The 23252-nt window shown below is 36.7% G+C and overlaps 1 protein-coding gene across 2 annotated transcripts in view; it reads left to right on the plus strand.

Annotated features, from left to right (window-relative positions):
* Positions 1–23252, plus strand: part of dok6 (docking protein 6) — a 107079-nt gene that overhangs the window by 36192 nt on the left and 47635 nt on the right. For both annotated transcript variants that reach the window (XM_077244488.1, XM_077244489.1), the window contains exon 2: positions 8438–8545. In XM_077244488.1, the coding sequence (XP_077100603.1) occupies positions 8438–8545 (108 nt within the window). The remainder of the gene's footprint in view (positions 1–8437; positions 8546–23252) is intronic.

A 23252-nucleotide genomic window follows, 5' to 3' on the forward strand; every position in this document is an offset into this window, starting at 1 on the left:
TGCTAGGGAGTGGCTTGGCAGCTGCCAGTCATGAAACTCAAAAGGCTGATTGTCAGTGTGAATGATATAAACCAACTCGCATGCCTCTGTGACATTCAGAATGGAAGATATCCCTCTATGGATTTTGGTTGCTAAGGTGCCCGACAATGGTTGCTAGGGAGGGGCTACGTAGTGTTGAGGTGATTCATAATTGGTTGTTTACTGCCCCGAGTCAAACGAGTCCACCCTTGTGTTTCTATGACACTTCTATCCGGAGATATGCTTTTGATTTCTTTCAATAGAAGTCTATGGAACTTGTTGCTAAGGTGCTCTAAATGGTTGCTAGGGCGTGGCTTAATAGCTTCACAATGATCCTGAGAGACTGATTGGTCATCTGAGTAAAATGAGCCCGTCCCCTTGTCTCTATGACACTGTGATCCAGAGCTATGTTCAATACAAAATCCCTATGCAATGTGTAGAACGGCCCATTTCATGGGCCGTCCTACACCATAGTAAGTCAATGGGGCAACTTTGAGCAGCTCCTGACCCCCAGGGGTGCAACTTTTACCCCATTGTGAGGTATGTTCTTACAGAGCCTGTCAGCCTCTTCAAATGTGGCAAATCACACGTCTCTGTGAAATCTGATTTCTGAGCTATGACTCGTCAAAGTTTGTTGCAATGTTAAGTCTATGGGATTTTTTTGGGCGCTTTTTTGCCCCTGGGGCAATTACCGTACCCCCAATCTCTTAGAAAAGATGTAGCACACCTCTCCTCAATAAGCCGCACGATTTGACGCCTTTCTCAGGGGTCTGTGATGTCAGCATGTATTTTTTATAACATAGTAAAAGATAGTTACTATAGAGTTATTATAGAGTTCTTAAAATCTTTATTAAAAAGTGCCTTTGGTATGGCCTACGGTTGCTAGGGTGCTGTAATTGGTTGCTAGATTGAGGCTATGAAGATTTTAGACCATTACTTATTGGCTGCTTGATAATATAAATCCTCTGAGGGAGAGAGAGAGGGAGAGAAATGCAGGGGTGTCAGGCCCTTTGTGTCTGTGTGTGTGAAAAAGTCGGTTGGGATTTGAAATTCTGAACATTCCGCAATGTTAAGTCAATGGGATTTTTTTGGCCGCTTTTTCGTCCGCTGTGCGAACATCGTACACCCGATCGCTTAGAAAAGTCATAGGCACACCTCTCCTCAATGAGCCGCATGATTTGACGCCTCACTCGGGGGTCTGTGACAAAATTTGCGGGACGAGTTACGCGCCAAACTTTGTCCAGAATAATAATAAGAAGAATAATAAGTATGCACAATAACAATAGTGATGCCTTGCCTTTGGCAAGCACCACTAATAATAAGTATGCACAATAACAATAGTGATGCCTTGCCTTTGGCAAGCACCACTAATTAATGGAGATTTTTGGGATGCACATCCAGGGCACGAAGCTCCCGTTCCACCACATCCCAAAGATGCTCTATTGGGTTGAGATCTGGTGACTGTGGGGGCCATTTTAGTACAGTGAACTTATTGTCATGTTCAAGAAACCAATTTGAAATGATTCAACCTTTGTGACATGTGGCATTATCCTGCTGGAATTAGCCATCAGAGGATGGGTACATGGTGGCCATAAAGGGATTGACATGGTCAGAAACAATGCTCAGGTAGGCCGTGGCATTTAAACGATGCCCAATTGGCACTAAGGGGCCTAAAGTGTGCCAAGAAAACATCCCCCACACCATTACACCACCAGCCTGCACAGTGGTAGCATGATGGATCCATGTTCTCATTCTGTTTACGCCAAATTCTGACTCTACCATCTGAATGTCTCAACAGAAATCGAGACTCATCAGACCAGGCAACATTTTTCCAGTCTTCAACTGTCCAATTTTGGTGAGCTCTTGCAAATTGTAGCCTCTTTTTCCTATTTGAAGTGGAGATGAGTGATACCCGGTGGGGTCTTCTGCTGTTGTAGCCCATCCGCCTCAAGGTTGTGCGTGTTGTGGCTTCACAAATGCTTTGCTGCATACCTCGGTTGTAACGAGTGGTTATTTCAGTCAAAGTTGCTCTTCTATCAGCTTGAATCAGTCGGCCCATTCTCCTCTGACTTCTAGCATCAACAAGGGATTTTTGCCCACAGGACTGTCGTTCTTTGTAAACCCTAGAAATGGTTGTGCGTGAAAATCCCAGTAACTGAGCAGATTGTGAAATACTCAGACCAGCCCGTCTGGCACCAACAACCATGCCATGCTCAAAATTGCTTAAATCACCTTTCTTTCCCATTCTGACATTCAGTTTGGAGTTCAGGAGATTGTCTTGACCAGGACCACACCCCTAAATGGATTGAAGCAACCGCCATGTGATTGGTTGATTAGATAATTGCATTAATGAGAAATTGAACAGGTGTTCCTAAGAATCCTTTAGGTGTGTGTGTGTGTATGTGTGTGTATGTATGTATGTATATATATATATATATATATATATATATATATATATATATATATATATATATATATATATATATATACTGTATGTATACTGTATGTGTACATGTAATACCTCATGTCAAAGAGTGCTGGTGTTTTGTTCCTAAATAAATAAGTGTTTTAAACAAATCTATTGAATGGATGTTTCAATGACTCACTCATTAAGACCGTCACTTGTTTTGTGTCTGGATGAATCTGTGGCTTTGAACAAATCTGTTGAATGAATGATTAAATGATTCACTCATTTTAAGCCACTTGTCACCACATATGGCATAACAATATAACCTGCAGAAAGAGTTACTAAAACAGTCTGTCTAAAACTTGCAATGCAAAGACACTGAAAAAGTGTAAAAGTGTGAATGCTGTTTGAGGACCATAACTTAAGCTGGGCCACATTACAAGATAATCGGGCAGATTTTGGGCCCAACATGTTGAATATTTACTATCAGAAATCCTGTAGTGTGGGGGGATCCCCTTGGACAGACAAGCACACACTCTGTAGTGCCACGTGGAGTGGAACAAAACGAAACGATACCCAAGCAGAAAGCAAGCTGGCAGAAGACTTAGTCAAACCAAAAATCTTACACCAGACACCAGATATAATATTGTATAATTTTTTTTTTTTACAAGTGGGTGCAGGACACTGTAGTTCATTTATGTAAGTGAGGATAACAAAATAAAGTAAACTGTGACATATTATACCCAAAAATTATTCATACAGTCTACCAGTCAAATTTATAAAAATTTGTTACCAAAAATTATTCAGACACTTTTACCTGAACATGTTTTGCTTAAGTGTTTTTTCTTTAATTTCTAATGCGGCCATTTTACACCACAGACTGATCGAAATGAGCATTTCTAGGTAATTGTTTGACTCAAATTGATATTATCTAATTGTGTACTTTAATTTAACAGCTGACAGCTATTCAACCTAATTCATTTGTGAGACAGTCTAACAAAAGGATGACCAAAACCAGTGTAATATCAACTGATTTGATAACTCTGAGTTCTTGACATTTTTTTACCGTTTTCTTAACTATAGTGAATAAACTGTGATAGTGTGAGAAATGTTGAAGGTGTCTGAATACATTTTGGTTTGACTGTACCTCCAGCTCGATCTGTAACATGTAAAGTCTATGTTAACGCCGTCTCCACGGCTTCATTAAAACCTAAAAAAAAAAATCAGTAAATATTCCGTTAAAAGCAGTCCAAACACTATTATCTCCATTTCTTTTTACCCGTCGTCCGTCATGTTTGTTTACTCTATAGTTACATTTGACCATGAGAGATTTTGCTAGATTTCCCCGGGTTCACAGTCAGGACTGTGGTTGTTTGTGAATGGAATCTGTGTGTGGTGTGCTGTCTTGGTCACATCACGGCACTCCACACACAAAGCTGTAAAATCTAGGATTTTTTTTATTGTCATGTTTGTGTTATCTCGTGTGTGGGCCATCCTTAACTGTAGTAAACATTTTACATTTATTTGTGCACATACATTTTACATATTTTAATAACAATATCAAAAATGTAATAGCTAGATAGAAGTACATTGACAAGAACTTAAGTCACAATACAGTATTATTAATATATGTATTTTATAGTGCAAAGAATGTAGAATCATATGAAAATGTTTATTTTGTTTGTTTTTCACTTTTGGGGTGAATACTGCCCTGTTGCATGATTCAGTCGTAACAATTACCATTTTGGCTTATTTCAACCTTCTAGTAATTTAAGTGGTGGTTTTCATTGGATAATTGTGTAAAAGGATCTATAGTGAATTAATTGCTCTATTGAATCTTATATTGCATGCATCAATTCTAATCAAACTCTGCAAAAAAAAAAATTATACACCTGTTTATATACGGTTCTTAATGAAGTGGCTAAATTTACCTGGCTGTGTTTCCACTGAAGAGCCCTTGTGTGTGTACAATAATTTTGACGGTTTGGAGGGTACACAGTATCCTGATTCATAATTAAACAATCCAATTCAGAGACAGAAGACTTGTTCATTAATCAGCCTTTGAAATTTCTGTTTGCAATCAGAGAGCTCAGAGAGATACTGTCTGCCTGTAACTCCTACCGTCCATTGAGCTGCACTAAGTGACTGAGAGGGTGGCTGATTGCAAATTCATTTATGTCATTCATAGTTAGGGTTGATGACTTTAGCCATGTGAAAATTGGCTTAGAGTAGTGTGTTTATTTGGGGATAATACTGTGAAAAAATCTAAATGCCATGGTCAGAATTAGCATTTATATAAAGCTATTACACACTCAAGTTGCATTTACTTACCCGTGTCTACCTTTTAAAAAATCAGTGGGCACCTATTTAGATTGTTGCAGAAAATCAGCAGCTTTAAAAAAACAAAACAAAAAAAAAACAGTCAGTTTTAATGAATCGTGTTTAGAAGAACTTAAGAGATATTGGCGTCAGCCTAACTTACTGACAAGTTTGGTTTGATTTCAGAACTACTTGTAATGTGACAAAGTTAGACAGACGTCAGTCAAGCACTGCAACTGAAACAGCAGCCACCTTTTACAGTTCCAACTGAGCCAAAACAATGAGCTTATGCTGCATTCACATTATAACTACTGTAATTTGGAAGAGATGGAAACCCCTTTATACTCAGAGCGGTTCGGGACTCGAATTGATGTGCTTCAATGGCAACACTATCAATGGCGAAAGGAATCTGCTGCAGTCAGGTGGTACAGGACACTGATCTTTAAGTTGTTTTTTGATCATTATTATTGTAACATTATATTTCTTGGGACCTGAGGTAGTTTAATACCGTCTCTCGTGAAGCGTGTTTGCTCCCTGCTGTACGCGTTCATGTGTTTTGAAGGATGTGTGGCTTTGGAGATGCTCTGAAGGGAGGGTGAGATCTTGTGCATTCAAAGCTAACTCGCTATTGCTAGCCTCTTTGAAAATTGGGCACTCTAACTTAAGTTTCATTTACCACCCTTTTTACCTTTGTCGTAGATGTTTTTCAAAAATTCCATGTAAATTAAAAAATAGAAGCAAAAAAACGCTACGAAACACTTTACCATCTATTTACTTTAACTATTTGCTAATTATTATACTACAACTATTTATTTATATGATAAATAGTTATATATGGTAAATGGTAAATGGACTGCATTTACATTTATATAATAATTTACTTATATAATGCAACTATTTATTATATAAATATATAATATATAGGGCATGGTGCATCTACTTGGCTGCTTTCTAAGACTCTGCTAAAAGTCTGTCATAAAAACAGTGTTGGTGTGTGAAGAATCTGAAAGTTGGCTTCTAGAAGGTCAGGAGGCAGCTGAATGTCATAATGTCGAAACAATTCATTCAAAATGAATGGTTGATGCAGGTTTCTTCTAGCTGGCTCTGCTTAAAATTGAATTCCTAGACTAAAATCAATAAAAAAGATGAGATTATAGATAGCTTATGCTGTTGCAAAACATAAATGAAAATGAATATTAGTGAATTGTCAGAGGGTGCATGCATGTTAATATGAATGGACATGAATAAGCAGCACCCCCATATATCACAACAGTCGGCATCCCAAAAGTCCAGCAAATAGCAGAGAACGTACTGGGCTTGAAAATCTCAAATTCCCATAACCACATTTGATAACAGATGGCATGCATGCACAGTGTTTCATTATTTCAGATTTTCTCATTTGCAACAATGTAGATATTTTGTAGAGCTATTTTGCATGTAACCTTTTGGCTCGACACACATAGAAGGTATCAGGACCACCAGGCATTGTACCGGAATGCACCCCGATCAATTATGTTGAGTGCCAAATTAAGCATTGTTCTTTTTCCATGCACTACATCAGTGGAGTAAACAAATTAATCTCGCCCATGGATATGAATCCCAACTGGATTTCACATACATCAACAAAGGAATATTGGCTGCCTGAAGCAGGGTATGGAGTATCCCTTCCGTAAAATTATCCTCCTAAATCAAAAGCATGCTGGGTCTTATGTTTTTAAGTGTGATCGGGTTGCACTTCTCTGTTCCGCCCGAAACCGCCCATTTGCTCCTGTCACTTCCTAAATGTATAATGTTGTGAATGACCTTACATCAAATAAAATAATTTGATTTAATCTGTTTGTCCATTAATTTTCTAAATTACCAATATATATATATATATATATATATATATATATATATATATATATATATATATATATATATATATATATATATATAATTTATAATCATTTTTAAATAATTTATAATTAAGTAAAGATATAAATAACAGTTGCTGTAAGGAAATGGAAATGATAACCATTTATTGGGTAAAATTAGCCCAGATTTTAGTCAATGTGAACAGAAGGTGTCTTAAAGTGTCCAATCTACTTTAACCCAGCATGTGTTCTGTCCAATATTTACCCAGTGTTGTGTTGCCAGTTGGGTTGTTTTTAACCCAGCCTTTTTTAGAGTGTAGGTGAGCAGAATTTCTTTTTGAAAGCTAGACTTCGGGATACCATTAAAGTATTATATTAAGAAAATAAACACTGTAACTGGTTGTTTCAATTTTCAACCCATGTTTGGGTCAAATATGGAAAAACCCAACTGTTTGGTTAAATTTCGTTTAAAAAATTGAAACCAAATGTTGGGTTCAAACATGGTTGAAACCGCCCAGCATTTTTTTATAGTGAACCTTGGCGCTGATGGACTCTTAAGCCTCAGTAAATATCCATCGTAGAATGTTCAACTACATTTGAAGAGAGCATGTTTTATTATGTGAATAAATCAGAGATATTAAACAGATGTGGAGGGTCCCGCTGAGAAAAGGCCATTCAAACCTCATTTGTTAATTATGGAAATGCTGAGTTATTGATTGGGCAAAGCTATGATTTTCCCCATGCCTTTTGGGGAGAGAAAACCGTTAACTGTGATAACTGTGTCTGTTTTGGGCAGTATAAGATAGTAAACACAGGTGTCGGGGGAAATGGATTGAAATAAGTATGTGTGTGTGTTTGTGGATTCTTTTTTTTAATAGAGATTGTGCACATTCTCTCACACTCACTCTTTTCTGTTGACCTTGAAACGCTGTCAGGGGAATGTGAGTGTTTAATCTGTGAAAGTCTCAGACGTTGCTTGGAGGAATGTTTCAGAGAGAATTTTAGTCCTTTATTTCTTTAAATAGTATGCAGGGGCAAACTCGGACGAATGGACACTGAAACGGGTGCTGAAATTGAGATCTAGAGGCTCTTTCATGGTTTTTATGGCTCAGCGGTACATTGTGTAACATCAGAAAGTATGGCCAGAGTGTTTTATTTGCCTGAAAATATCCTTTTATGGAAATGTTTTCTATATTGTATGTATTGCAAGCGGGTAGATGATGTCAATAATAAACTTCCTGTCATTATTTTTGTAGAATTTTGGGTTACACTTTATTGTAAGGTGTTCTTGTTACGATGTAATTATACATTTAAGTTCTGAGTTATAATCATTAACAACACTGCTAGGATTAGTGTTAGGTGCATGTAATTATGAATAATTTTCTGTTATTACTATAGAAAGTACATGCACTTGAACTGACTTGTAACAACGACACTTAAGTATACTAAAGTGTTACCAAAAGTTATGTACTTATTTTAAAGAAATGTGTATACTATATTAAATATAGACAGCACACATTGTGTGTGCTGTCTGAATTACAGCATATTACATATATGTATGTATGTATGTATGTATGTATGTATGTATGTGTATATGTATATGTGTGTGTGTGCTGTCTATATTTATTATATTATGTAAATGTGCATTTTTTTTATAAATATTTTATATTTAAATAATACAATAATAGATGCCACACATTATTGTTCTTGTAATTCGGCTTATTGCGTAATGCAGTTTTTAAATTTAATTAGATATAAAAAGTTGAAAAAAATTGAATAATGGAATTGTCATTTTGCGGTACATTGCAGTAAATACAAATGCATCTTTCTGCAACAGATCTTCAGAAGATGCTGGCTTGTATTCAAGAAGGCGTCCAGTAAAGGACCACGGCGATTAGAGAAATATCCAGATGAAAAAGCTGCTTACTTCAGAAGCTTTCACAAGGTAAATGTGACTTCCATATTGCATCTTGATTGAAAACTTAATTTTGATCACGTTTACAAATCACTAAATTTAGAGACACATTGGGTCTATTCTGTTTAACATGCACCCTCGGTTCATTCCAGGCTCAAGGATAGCTCTATTCATTACTTGCATCATTTATTTGCACAGCGTCCCTTTTGAGAAGTTCCTCTGACAGTGAGGGTTCTGGCTCAAGGGTTCATGCTGGGAAAGAATCTCTGAGTCTAATTATTTAGTTAGCAGGGGTCATAGGCATTCCGGAGCGATCGCTGTGTGATACTTTTGGAGCTGACAGTAGCTCAGGTTAAAGGTGTAAACGTAAGCACATGTCTGTTTATTTGTGTTGTGTCAGTTGATAATATGATGTGTTCTCTTTGGAGTGTTGGTCAGAGACTTCTATCTGACATTGACATCGCTCCAATGACTTTGAAAGTCATTGCGATAAAGGATTTGATCAGTTGGTCTAGATTGTAGAGTACCTCCTCCTAACCCGCTCTGAAATTGCTCACAAGAGTTTGAGATTTCCTCAGGTGGTTGACAAATGGAGCACAAAATAGATTATTTCTTACGAAATATTTCTGTCTGTCTGTCTGTCTGTCTCCATCCATCCATCCATCCATCCATCCATCCATCCAATATTTTTTAAATATGAGGGAAGAACATGGATGATTTACGCATGTGTTCATTATTTCTTTGTATGGCAGCCTGGTCAAATATTATTTCCGCACAATTTGGTATCATAGCATTATCACAAATAAAACCCTTGACTCCAAGCTCAACAATGCAATATAAAAAATAAAAGAGTTATAAAAGATTTTAAGGGTAATAAAGGGTAAAGGTCCATGTTCCTAGTCTGGACATCACTTACAGTGTTATTTAGATAAATATGCAAATATATTTATTTTATTTTTATTTATTTGATAAAAAAATGTAAAAACATTAATATTGTTATATATCATTACTGGTTAAATAACTGTTTGTAATGAATATATTTTAAAATGTAATCTCTTTATGTGATGTAAAGTTGAAATTTCTGCATCATTACTCCAGTCTTCAGTGTCACATGATCCTTCAGAAATCATTCAATCAAGAGACATTACAACAAAATGATTGTTGATAATTTTTTCAGGATTATTTGAATAAAACATAAAAAACACTGTTTATTTGAGATGGCAATCATTTGTAATATTATAAATGTCTTTTCTGTCACTTTTGAATTGAATGCATACTTGCTGAATTAAATATTAATTCCTTAAAAAATAAATCATACTGAGACAAAACTTTCCAATGGTTATGTGATCATGCCTGATAGTTTTAGACCATTTTTATAGTCTACCTAATGTACCCTCAGAGAATTTTAGAGATATTTTTCTAATTATCAGAATTTTTTTTTTCCTAACTGCAGTATCAGAATTAGTTTTATAACGTATACAGCCAAATTAAAATCCATAAAGGGCATTTTGCAATTGCACCAGGTTTCCGCCCAGGAAACAGACCCTCTTTTAAAGTGAATAATTTCAAGCATTACATCCCTTTCCTGTCCTCAAGCCCTTTTGAAAATATTCCAATTAGGGCTCATTATCAGGGCGATGGCTGATGATCTTATGCGGCGAACATGGAGAACATTCTAGAATAATGAGCACAGATGCGGTTGTAGATTAGGGCCGTGACACCACGGTTTGATGTCGCTGCATTGTGGGAACTTGCCTTTATCAGCTCTAACAAGCCTGCTAATAAGATTACACATTAGACATGAGGGAAATGAGTGAATGTGGTACAAAGCAACAGCCCGGCTTTTCAGTATGTTTGATGAAGACGCTGTAAAAGGCAGATCTGGTGTAGGTGTAACTCTCATGTCTCTGCACTAGTTCTGATTTTAGATTTAATGATACAATGATTAAGCTCATTTTCTATTATACTCGATGTATACTTGACATACTTTTGTTCATATTTAATGTTTATGATATTCCAATTTGAACTCAAGTAGAATTGTTAGCATGTTGATGCATGATGCACTAATCCAATTGAGCACATACTATATGTAATACATTTTTAAATCAATTGATAGGTATATTTATTATAGATACTATAGATATAATAGATACATCTGATCTTAAAGGACACCTATTATGCAAAATTCACTTTTACATGGTGTTTGAACATAAATGTGTGTTGGCAGTATGTGAGCAAAACCACCCTAGAATGATAAAAATCCACCCAGTGTTTTTTTTTACAATCTCAATAAATCATAAGCACGGTCTCAGAACGAGCTGTTCTAAGATTCGGCTCAGTGTGACGTAGAATTGAGCAAGCCCCACCGACGTGGTTTGATTGACACTGTGATTTTGGCATAGACCCCGCCCTAGGTGATCTGTTCACCATACTCCATTGTTTCAATGACAGCGGGTGTTGTAACGATTTGTGCTGCCTTGTCGAAAATGTCTTTTAAGAAACATAACTGTTCTGTTGTGGGATGTAATAATGTTCATAGTAGTTTTCACTTACTTCCGACATCAGAGCCACTGAAAACGCAGTGGATGGATTTTATTTAGGAAGGAAAGGCGCCACTTAAACTTCCAAAATACATTTATGTTTGCGCAAATCATTTTCTGACAGACTGTTTTGTGAACGAGGGTCAATTAAAAGCAGGTCTTGCTTCAAAGTTAATCCTCAAGTGTGGATCGTTGCCTACTGTTCGCGATCCAACGTCACCTCCAGTAGAAGTAAGTGTATTTTATGATTTTTGAGCAAATAGTCATTTCAGTCGATGTCAGCCAATTCAACAACAAATGTTCAAAAGTAGTTGTCGTCGTCTTAGGATGTCTGTGTAATAATTTAGACCTTGTTTGTATAGTGTGTGACCACACGTTTATAAATATAGTTTTTAAAGATATTGTATTAAAATCTGTGCATGTTTTCTGTAAAGACAAGACATCAAAATTGCTGTTTCATCCGTCTTGTAACCTTCGATACAACAAATAGCGTCAGACAGTTTTATGTCACGTATTATTTTTTGCAACAATTACAAATGTAAATAAATTAATACCTGTTCTATCTCCCTGCAGCATATATTTTATTGTTCTGTAGCCATCTTCTCACATTTGCCACATAAGCACCTGTACGACAAGTAATGTAAACATGACGCAACATGTCCCTCGCATAAATGTAATTTCGTTTGTACGTAGCAAACGTTATCACAGTATTTGTGTTTGTAGTTTCAAAAAATTGCGCCAACGTTATCACAGTTTGTGTGTGTCTGTGTATGTGTTGCACACCCATAATTGCAAAGGGGACGCGATTACAACTCTATAAGTACATACATGTATCAAATAACCATTCCGAGATGTCCTGGTCCATTCTCATTTGTGTTTCTTCTGCCGGAGTCTATTCATCATCTGGGTCTGATTCCGGTTCAAACATGTACGGCTGAATGCCATACAAAACAGCGGGTCTCTATGGGATCAAATTCCCGCCAAATGTATTGCGGCCACGGATCAAAATATAATAAGCGTGAATCAAAAAATAACAAGCATGAATAAAAAACTTTAAACACATTAAAAAATATTTTTCACAAAACTTTAACTTGTGTTCATGCTTTCTTTAAAATTGTTTTCCTTGGTTTTATTACTCTGTACTTTGCGCTCTCTTTCATTTTCTGCTCATAATTTATTTTTTTGTACGCTTGTGCTGTTTTTCTCTTCGCTCTTCTTTCCATGTTCTGCGCTTGCTCTTCCAAATGTTGCAGTTCGAGTTTCATGTAAATTAGGGCGGGCTTAAGCGTCACCATTGGTCCACTAGTTCTAGATTGACAGCTCCTCCTCTAGCCAATCAATCGAAGAGGGGAGTTGACGTCACTCCAATGCGACTCACGCTACTGATGCTCTCTCGTAAAGGGGAAGACAACAGTTTATTTTAAACTTTACAAGGACTTTTAAGCAGTAAAGCTATCTGAACTCTGGACATATACAAATAATTAAATTCCTCTTTTTTGAGGTAGCCTACATTTTAATGCGCACACTGGTAATTGGTGTTAAACAATACTTGGCTCATGATGTTAATATGCTAAGGCAGCTCTAAGACATCATGCAGTTTTGAAACACTACATTTCTTTGCAAAAATTAAGTTAAAAACGGCCATTTTACCCGTCTGAAGAATTTAGGACTTTGACCTTTCAACGCTACACACAGCACGAATATATATAAATATATATATATTATTTAGTTCCATTACAGACAAGGCATACAGTGCAGAAAGTACAAGACAAATACAAAGGCATTTGTGGTACAGTTCAGAGTATGTAAAACAAAGAACAACAACAACTAAAATTTAAAATAAACCTGTAGCCTTTGTAAAAGGAAAAAAAAAACGCACAGCCTACTGGTGATCCGTTACAGTTAAATACGCCATCCTGAAATATGTTCTTAATTGTTGTTGTTAAGCGATCATATAGCCTAGGTAGCCTGTTAAATTAATTTTAGACTAGATGTACCATTTGACAAAAGATTAATGAAAGTGATAGTGTACAGGAGATTACAGAAACCAGGTGGATTTGATATGAAGTGATTTATTATAGTTATTGTGTTCATTTACATAGCTACATAATTGCATATTACTTTAGGATTAATGTTTTAAATATAGCTTCAATTTTTAATACAGCAACATGACAATTATTGAAAAGATCAGGGATAGGTAACGTCGTTTCTGGATTGCCGCTGTCCTGCAGAGTTTAGCGTCACCTCCGATAAAAACCTAGCAGTGTTAATTATCCTAAAGATGATGATTAGCTGGTTCAGGTGTGTTTGATTAGGGTTGGAGGAGCTAAACTCTGCACCCAGGAGGACCAACATTGCCCTTCCATGTCATAGATTAAATATGAAAGTAAAACGGCCAGTAGGTGGTGGCAAGTTACTGTCTTTATGAGTGAGTGAGTGAGTCATTCATTCAAACTTCTCGTTCAAATCAGGAATTCTTTAATGAAACACTGTTGTGTGGCTCGCAGGAGATCGACGTTCACAGTGCAAGGTTCGGCCAGGGCATTAAAGGTGAATATGATGGATCGTCAGACAGGCACAACTGTCAACTGACGACACAACAGATAGTCGTCGTTAGGGTGACGAATTTAACGATAACGGATCGCCAGGTAGACGTAACAGGTCGAGTTGCAGGCACACATACAGTTTAACGGTGTCCTGCCACGGAAAGATTTTTCTACGAGAGAACATCAGTAGCGCGAGTCGCATTGGAGTGACGTCAACTCCCCTCTTCGTTTGATTGGCTAGAGGAGGAGCTGTCAATCTAGAACTAGTGGACCAATGGTGACGCTTAAGCCCGCCCTAATTTACATGAAACTCGAACTGCAACATTTGGAAGAGCAAGCGCAGAACATGGAAAGAAGAGCGAAGAGAAAAACAGCACAAGCGTACAAAAAAATAAATTATGAGCAGAAAATGAAAGAGAGCGCAAAGTACAGAGTAATAAAACCAAGAAAACATAATTTTAAAGAAAGCATGAACACAAGTTTAAGTTTTGTAAAAAATATTTTTTAATGTGTTTAAAGTTTTTTTTCATGCTTGTTATTTTTTGATTCACGCTTATTATATTTTGATCCGTGGCCGCAATACATTTGGCGGGAATTTGATCCCATAGGTCTCTCACTCTCAGCCATTCTGCTTCTACCGACTGTTGTTTGCAAGTTACGCCCTCATCCAAAGGCAGGGCGGGGATATGCAGCTCATTTACAGCTGGTATATCATTTAAGGTGGTACACACCAAAACAGCTCTTTTTAAAACAGGCCACAAAAATGACATTTTCAAATGGTTATGATAAATTATTTGTGGGGTATTTTGTGCTGAAACTTCACAAATACATTCTGGGGACACCCGAGACCAATATTACATCTTGTAAAAAGGGGCATAATAGGTGCCCTTTAACATTAAATTGTCAGCTATTTTTAGGAAAATGTTCAATTTTGTTTTCATGTTAAATAAAGTGCCCCTGGATTTTTGAAAATGATCTTTCATGTAGTGTGTAACACAGCTCTAAGTGAATGAAAACAGCCTGCAAAGTTTTAAATCTGAAAGTGCACCGTATATAATGTTTTTGTCTTTCAAAAATAAGAGTCGACTCTGAGTCAATGAAATTAATCTTTTTTCAAATGAGTCATAAGCCGTTTTGTTGTGACGTCAAGATGAAACATTAGCATATTGCCCGCCCACTTATTGCGTGCGCAGACACCAGGGATACCATGAACCTCAAACACTGCAGCTGATTCCTGTGGACACTGGACAGCATCATGTCCAGAAGACGCTGTGCTCTAAAATCTGAAGGTAAAGCCAGTTTTTTTTCACTGCCCAAGGACGAGCATGTGAAGAATCAGTGGTTAAAATTCATCTTTACCACGATACCACAGCAGTAAAATCCTAAACTTTTGTTGTTCCCTTTATTTTACTGACGACTGCTTCTCAAATCTCGGAGTTCAATGCAGGATTCGCAAACTTCTTGCTCTTGAAAGATGGTGTTCAAAATACTTAGTTTTGAGTTTTATATTGTGTAGGTCTCCTGCTAACTGGTTAACTCACATTATTACTGTCTTACTGAAATACTTCTGCTAATCAGTTGTGGGCCACTATTACCTAAAACTGTGTCTATAAATGCAGATTGTCTGTCGGTCTCACTACTTAGAGGAAAGATTAAGCATGGAGCAAGATTTGTTTTACCAACGTTTGTTACATCAGTCATTCACACTAGAGCTTGGCTAATGTATGCACTGTTATTGATACAGTTTCCACATGTTCACCGCAATAAATTCGAAAAATACTTGGTAAATGAATAAGTACAAGTAAAATAATCTGTTTATTGATGGACATGCACTTGTTAATTGTGATGGTGAGGAATTACAGTTGCAACATCTCATAATGTACCTCAAACTGAGTAGCATATCACTGAGAAACGTCCTGCTCGAGTCGTCCTTTCGATGGAGGTTCGGGTTGAATAACTAGTTCTTCCAATGTTTCATCATCGGACTCGCGCTCAAATTGATATGGTAAAACGACATCATTGTTCGTTACTGTGTTTAATTTACGGTGTAGGACGCCTCTTGACAGCTGACGTTGTTATGGCAATAGGAGTTTTTGTTTTCGACGCGCGCTGTACACGGTAGACCAATCACAACAGACTGGGCTGTCTGGCCAATCAGAGCAGAGTAGCTCGCGGAAAGAAGGGATTTAGATTACATTCATCTGATGAGTCGTTTGAGAGTCATTGAAAATGTGGTGATGTGCAAATGTATATTATGAGACAATTAAACCGTTTTTTGACCTTTGATGCATGTAAACCTGTTGTAGGAGACTCCAAAACAACATTAGGAAACTTTAAAATAGCATAATAGGGGCACTTTAAATAATTTAATAGCATTAAATCACATGTAGGGTAGTGACCTCAATAAGCCAACTTTTTTCAAAGGAAATAAACAGTTGTTACTGTTATTAACTCCTATTTGGAGCCAATTTCATGTTCAGTTTTTGAGAAATTGGGATCAAGTGTCGCTGTTGAACACTGTTCCAGATTTGTGTTGTTTGATAAGCTGTTCAACACTATTTATCTGGTGATGAAACTGGGTATTGACAATCATTTTAAAATTAAGAGATTTTTAAATTGAATGCAACCTGATATATTATTTAAAGAAGTATTCTGTATTTAAAAAAAGAATATCTGCAGCTAGTGCATAACAACTTTTTGACAAAACTGTTTGACAAAATGTGTTGTGTTTAGGTGAGAGATTCATCTTCTGTTTAATACTCACTTTATTGGAAGACTTCAGTTATCTATAAGAAAACATGGAAAACTTGATTTAATATCATCACTTTATTTAACAGTGTTATTTTAGTATTATTTATGCATCATAGTATTACTATTTAGAATTTTTATATATATATATATATATATATATATTAATTTAGATTTAGATTAAGTTTTAATCATTTTGTGCTTTTTGTCATTTTTTTTAAATTTTTTTTATAGATCTATTTAGCTTTAATTAATTTTATTTCAGTACTTCAACTTTCAGCAAGTTGCCAAGGAAACATTTCCAAATTTTCATTTAAGTTTTTCATCTAATATCTAGATTTTATTTTTGTTTAGTTTAGTGCTGGGCAACGATTAATCGCGATTAATCCAAAATAAGTTTGTGTTTACATGATATATGTGTGTGTACGGTGTATAATTATTTTGTATATATAATTTTTTTTTATATATATGCATATTTAAGATTTTTTTTTATTTATATATCAAATATTTATATATAATATAAATTGTGTGTGTATATGTGTGTATGTATGTATATATATATATATATATATATATATATACACACTGTATAAACATGCAAATATTTTTTAAATGTATACATATATGTGTGTATTTATATATAAATAAATCTACTCCGTACACACACATATTATGTAAACACAAACTTTTATTTTGTACGTGATTAATCGCCATTTTTATGAGTACGAGTATATGAGGACAGTATCGCACTGATCCCCGATGCCATCCCTAATTTTTATTAATGAAAACGTGTGTGAAATGTTTTGAATTGAAATATTCATAGCTTAAATATACAACCATGTTGAATTTCAGCCCATAAAAATGCAAGCCCTAAAAATACAATGCATTAAAATGCAAGCAGGGTTAATGCAATGCATATTTTTTCAAGTAGTGCAATTCAACAAGTTTTTTTGTTTCAAAAACATTTTTCATTATTTTACTTCCCTACTTTGCGAGGCTAGCACATCGCTGAAAGCCAAGAAGTTTTCAGAAGATGCTTCAACACACCCATCATCAGCACGTCATCCATTCACTGTGATACTCTCAAGCTGGAGAAGTTCTTTCAAAGCCTTGGCTTGAGCAAACCCTTCATCAGACTGAAAAACCTTGAACCCACTCTCAAGCACAACACAAACACATTCAGATTCAAACACCTTCCCCGTTGCCACAGGCAAATCATATACTCTCAAACCAAGAAATGCCACCGGCAATGCTGAGAGGTGAGGTGTAGCGTCTGCTGTCTCAACTACATTTTGACAGAGCTCGGAAGAAGTGTTGGTAAACTTTGTGTAATGTGTTTGTTTTTTTTTAGTTTTTTTTTATGAGGAGTGTGATGCTAGAAGATGAAGTGAAATGTACCCGAAGAGCATTTTAAATTTAGACTGTGCTTATTTTGTACTGTCAGTAAGGAGGCGGCTTTTATCTGAGGTAATAGTGTTTGTCATGAATGTGAAAATATTTTAAATCATGGATGAAAAATCTTATTCAAATTCACATCCCTACTTGCTTAATTTATTAAAGCGCAAGCAATCACAAAACAATATCAGCATTCATTCTTTCTAATTGGAGTATGGTGACAGCTTAGTCATATCGCTTATTATCCCATTATCTTCCTTATTTAGTGTACTGGATGAAACCGATTTGCAAGAGCATTTCTTATGTTTTTTTTTTTTCTAGATCAGTGGCTTCCAAAAATTTTGACTCCAGGAACCCCCATTATCCAAAACAATATTCAAAGGTCCGATAATTTTTACAGTTTTTCGTGATAAGGATATGGATTTTTTTTAAATAATTGTACTTACACAATTTCTACCTCCATAGATTATTTTAGATCTTGGCTTGACTAAAAAAGTATATAAGAATGCCCATCTAGTTATAAAATACTACTATAATAGATACTTTATAAAAATCACACTTAAAGGCAGGGTAGGTAGAAATCCCCAAAAAATACTTTTTTCCAAATTTGTTGTTCCAAAAACTGTCTTTATATATCAATGCATAATTAAAATGTAAGTACTCTGGAAAAGAAATTATACAAATCGAGTGTCTGTAGTCCTCTCAGGACTGCAATAAACACAGCTCATTATTCCATTATAACCCACCCCCTCCCTTCTCGGCTCCTTCCAAAGCCACGCCCCCAAAACACATGAACGCGCGATCCCAGCCGTTCGCTCAGCTGGAAGAGTCGGACGCGTTTACCAGCGCCGAGCAGAGAGGAGTGCAGTGCATATAGTGACATCATGTCAGAATCACAAGTAATAAAATAACTAACTTTATCAGTATGAATATAAACAATTAACATGGCTGTTAGTAGGCCTACTCACTATCAAGCTCGCATATTGATACTGGTAAAGTTTAAAATATTTTACTAGCTCGTAACAGAATCAAACTAAATATAAGGCAAAGCTATATATAGCTTAATTGATACACGTTTGCTGTTACTATGAGTTACACTGTGATGAAGGTGAAGTTGTAAGATTCATAACATAAGATTGTTTACAGATAAACTGAGTAACATACACTCAAACACTTTCTCACAACTGCATTGCAGACACAAGATAATATAACACACACACACAACATATATTGTATAACACATACAGATACACAGTGTTGGGAAAGTTCACTTTCTACATGAACTAGTTCAAAGTTCAGTTCACTAATTTTAAAATGAACTAGTTCAGTTCATAGTTCATACTTCTCAATTTTGAACTAAGTTCACAGTTCCAAAAAATGAACTAGTTCATAGTTCTTTTTTTCCATATGTTGCTGCGAGCTATTTTTTTTTTTTTTAATTATTGCCACAACCCATATACAACCACGGACAGCGGTTATTTTATCGGGGGGCAAAGTTAGCACAGAAATGTAAGATTTTTCCCATCCTCACCGACCTTGTCTTAAAACTGATCATACGATACGACGCCTCCTCGCTGCTTTGTCGACTACATACTGCTTTTGTGTTTTGATGACACATGCGGCGGCCTCGGTGTGACACTGGTGGCTTGTGTTGCCAGATAGGGTGTTTTTTTCGCTAAATATTAAGGCCTGTTTACGTGTGTTTTATCCCGGTTTTCGCCTGGAAGACTCTATAGAAATCTGGCAACCTATTGAACGAAGTTAAACTGAGAGAGCGTGCGTTCACAGACACCAGAATGAACGCGTTCACAATAACGTTCATCAGGCAGTAATACAGTACCTTCAGTTCACGTTCGCCCAAAATATGAACGAGTTCATGAACTATCGTTCAATGAACGCGTTCAGGCACAACACTGCAGATACAACATAAAGACATAGGTAGAGCATATAATAACAACAAACCAAACGTGAAAAAACGGAGCAGGTAGAGTTCACGGTGAACATAGGAACAAAGTTTAGGCAGAGGGTAAAGCAGCTAGGTATAAAAATAGATCCCTTAAACTTTTTAACCTTAAGTTAGATTTGGCGAAATTAAACAAAACAGCTTCCATCTACAGATAGGTCTATTGCTTATTTATCGTCTCAACCCTGGCTCACTAACAGTAACGTTATACCAGTCGACACAAAGTTACACTGACATAGCTAAGCCAGTGTAACGATAGCTATGCTACGTAAGGTTAGGTAGCTACAGGTCCTTCTAAAAAAATTAGCATATTGTGATAAAGTTCATTATTTTCCATAATGTAATGATACAAATTAAACTTTCATATATGTTAGATTCATTGCACACCAACTGAAATATTTCAGGTATTTTATTGTTTTAATACTGATGTTTTTGGCATACAGCTCATGAAAACCCCAAATTCCTATCTAAAAAAATTAGCATATCATGAAAAGGGTCTCTAAACGAGCTATTAACCTAATCATCTGAATCAACTAATTAACTCTAAACACCTGCAAAAGATTCCTGAGGCTTTTAAAAACTCCCAGCCTGTTTCATTACTCAAAACCGCAATCATGGGTAAGACTGCCGACCTGACTGCTGTCCAGAAGACCATCATTGACACCCTCAAGCAAGAGGGTAAGACACAGAAAGACATTTCTGTGGCTGTAGGCTGTTCCCAGAGTGCTGTATCAAGGCACCTCAGTGGGAAGTCTGTGGGAAGGAAAAAGTGTGGCAGAAAACGCTGCACAACGAGAAGCGGTGACCGGACCCTGAGGAAGATTGTGGAGAAGGACCGATTCCAGAACCTTGGGGGACCTGCAGAAGCAGTGGACTGAGTCTGGAGTAGAAACATCCAGAACCACCGTGCACAGGCGTGTGCAGAAAATGGGCTACAGGTGCCGCATTCCCCAGGTCAAGCCACTTTTGAACCAGAAACAGCGGCAGAAGCGCCTGACCTGGGCTACAGAGAAGCAGCATTGGACTGTTGCTCAGTGGTCCAAAGTACTTTTTTCGGATGAATGCAAATTTTGCATGTCATTCGGAAATCCAGGTGCCAGAGTCTGGAGGAAGACTGGGGAGAAGGAAATGCCAAAATGCCTGAAGTCCAGTGTCAAGTACCCACAGTCAGTGATGGTCTGGGGTGCCATGTCAGCTGCTGGTGTTGGTCCACTGTGTTTTATCAAGGGCAGGGTCAATGCAGCTATCTATCAGGAGATTTTGGAGCACTTCATGCTTCGATCTGCTGAAAAGGTTTATGGAGATGAAGATTTCATTTTTCAGCACGACCTGGTACCTGCTCTCAGTGCCAAAACCACTGGTAAATGGTTTACTGACCATGGTATTACTGTGCTCAATTGGCCTGCCAACTCTCCTGACCTGAACCCCATAGAGAATCTGTGGGATATTGTGAAAATAAAGTTGAGAGACGCAAGACCCAACACTCTGGATGTGCTTAAGGCCGCTATCGAAGCATCCTGGGCCTCCATAACACCTCAACAGTGCCACAGGCTGATTGCCTCCATGCCACACCGCATTGAAGCAGGCATTTCTGCAAAAGGATTCCCGACCAAGTATTGAGTGCATAACTGAACATAATTATTTGAAGGTTGACTTTTTTTGCATTAAAAAAACACTTCTTTTATTGGTCGGATGAAATATGCTATTTTTTTGAGAAAGGAATTTTGGGTTTTCATGAGCTGTATGCCAAAATCATCAGTATTAAAACAATAAAAGACCTGAAATATTTCAGTTGGTGTGCAATGAATCTAAAATATATGAAAGTTTAATTTTTATCATTACATTATGGAAAATAATGAACTTTATCACAATATGCTAATTTTTTGAGAAGGACCGGTATATTAGGTAGCTACGTGTGCTAGTGATACATGCTTCATGAAAAAATAAATGACATCAAAATGAAAACAGCAAGATTACCTGTCCAGCAGTAATAAAGCCATCATGGAGTCACTTTTCAGCCCTTTGAGATCCCTCAGTTGTCGCCACCGCTGGAAAGCCACGCCGATATTGACTCTCGTATGATTTCTTGATTTATCCAAAGACTTTTTGTTAATAGCCTTTTCAAATACTGTCTTCCTTTTTTTAACTTGTTGGACTTCGCTGCCTCTATATGCAGGTACTGAGAATTTTGACTGTTCTTTCTCTGCCATAATTGTTATTACTAGCTTCGGTGCCTCTTCAAACGGATGTGCGCATTTGGGCTGCTCCTGTATCAGCAGAGGTGGTATCCATGGTAGCAAGGGAGAGTAACAGTCGCCCCAGCCAATCATTTCTTTCGTCCCGAATGGAATAATGAGCTGTGTTTATTACAGTCCTGAGAGGACTACAGACACTCGATTTTTATAATTTATTTTCCAGAGTACTTACATTTTAATAATGCATTGATATATAAAGACAGTTTAAACAAATTTGGAAAAAAGTATTTTTGGGGATTTCTACCTACCCTGCCTTTAAATGCTTAAAATGCTGATGGGTGAATTCAAATGTGAAGCATCTTGATTTTTAATTGTTTTGGCTCATTTTACTGATTGTTTTGGCTTATTTTAAATAATTTTAAGTAATCTTGAGGCCATTTCCCGATCTCTTTAAGTATAATAAAGCATTGGATGAAGAAATACGTGTCTGTCTGTGTAACCCTCATTGAGAAAAAAAAGTGTCTGTGGTGACATTTCTGCAAAATGATATTATGTTGAGTCTTGCACGTTTTTCACTTTCACTTTCTAAGTGAAATGTCCAGTCAGCGGCACTAAAAGCCGCTAGGTTGTTGTACGTAATGTGTCAGTTTGGAAATGAAATGTTTGGTGAGTGGCGTTAAAAAGTTGATGATCTATCGTGTTTGAAAATAACACTCCACCGTGACTCTCACCAGGGATTGACATTAACATCCGCCAAACCTGCCAAATGCATGTGGATTTCAGCAGTGGCGTGTAATGCAGTCACTCCTACTACCACTTTGGCAGGTTGAATTTTATATATAATATATAGGCTACATTTTTTCAATTGTAGTCTTTTAAAAGGCACCTGAAATAATAAACTAAGTGCAATGTAGAGTTGTCAAAAATATACATTTTTCGATACCTATTGATACTACAGATTTGTGCACACACATAAAGCCGCCTCAAAGTACTAAATACTAAATTGAGTTCTTTTTCACTGCTTATTGCGCTTAAACATGGTCAGTTATGTTTTAAGTGAACATATGTTAAGAAAGAAAATGCTTGTGAATAATGGATCTGTGCGTCAGGCCTTAAAGTGACAGCAGCCTAATATGCATGCTGCCAAATTATGAGATAATAGTAAAAAAATAGCAATTTGCTGATGCAACCATGCAAAAAAAATTTCCTTTTTTTTTCCTGCTTCTAAAAGTCATTGAGCTCTTTTATGGTAAATCTTGTTTCAAGGATCTCCTATCCTAGCACTCTGCATTACAAGTGCAATGCTGTACCAGGTGAGCTACTGAGCAAGTTTACTTTGTTAGGAAAGCC

Source organism: Siphateles boraxobius, unplaced genomic scaffold (assembly GCF_051911475.1).
Source record: "Siphateles boraxobius isolate OS27281-9 unplaced genomic scaffold, OSU_SipBor_1 26, whole genome shotgun sequence".
Taxonomy (NCBI): domain Eukaryota; kingdom Metazoa; phylum Chordata; class Actinopteri; order Cypriniformes; family Leuciscidae; genus Siphateles; species Siphateles boraxobius.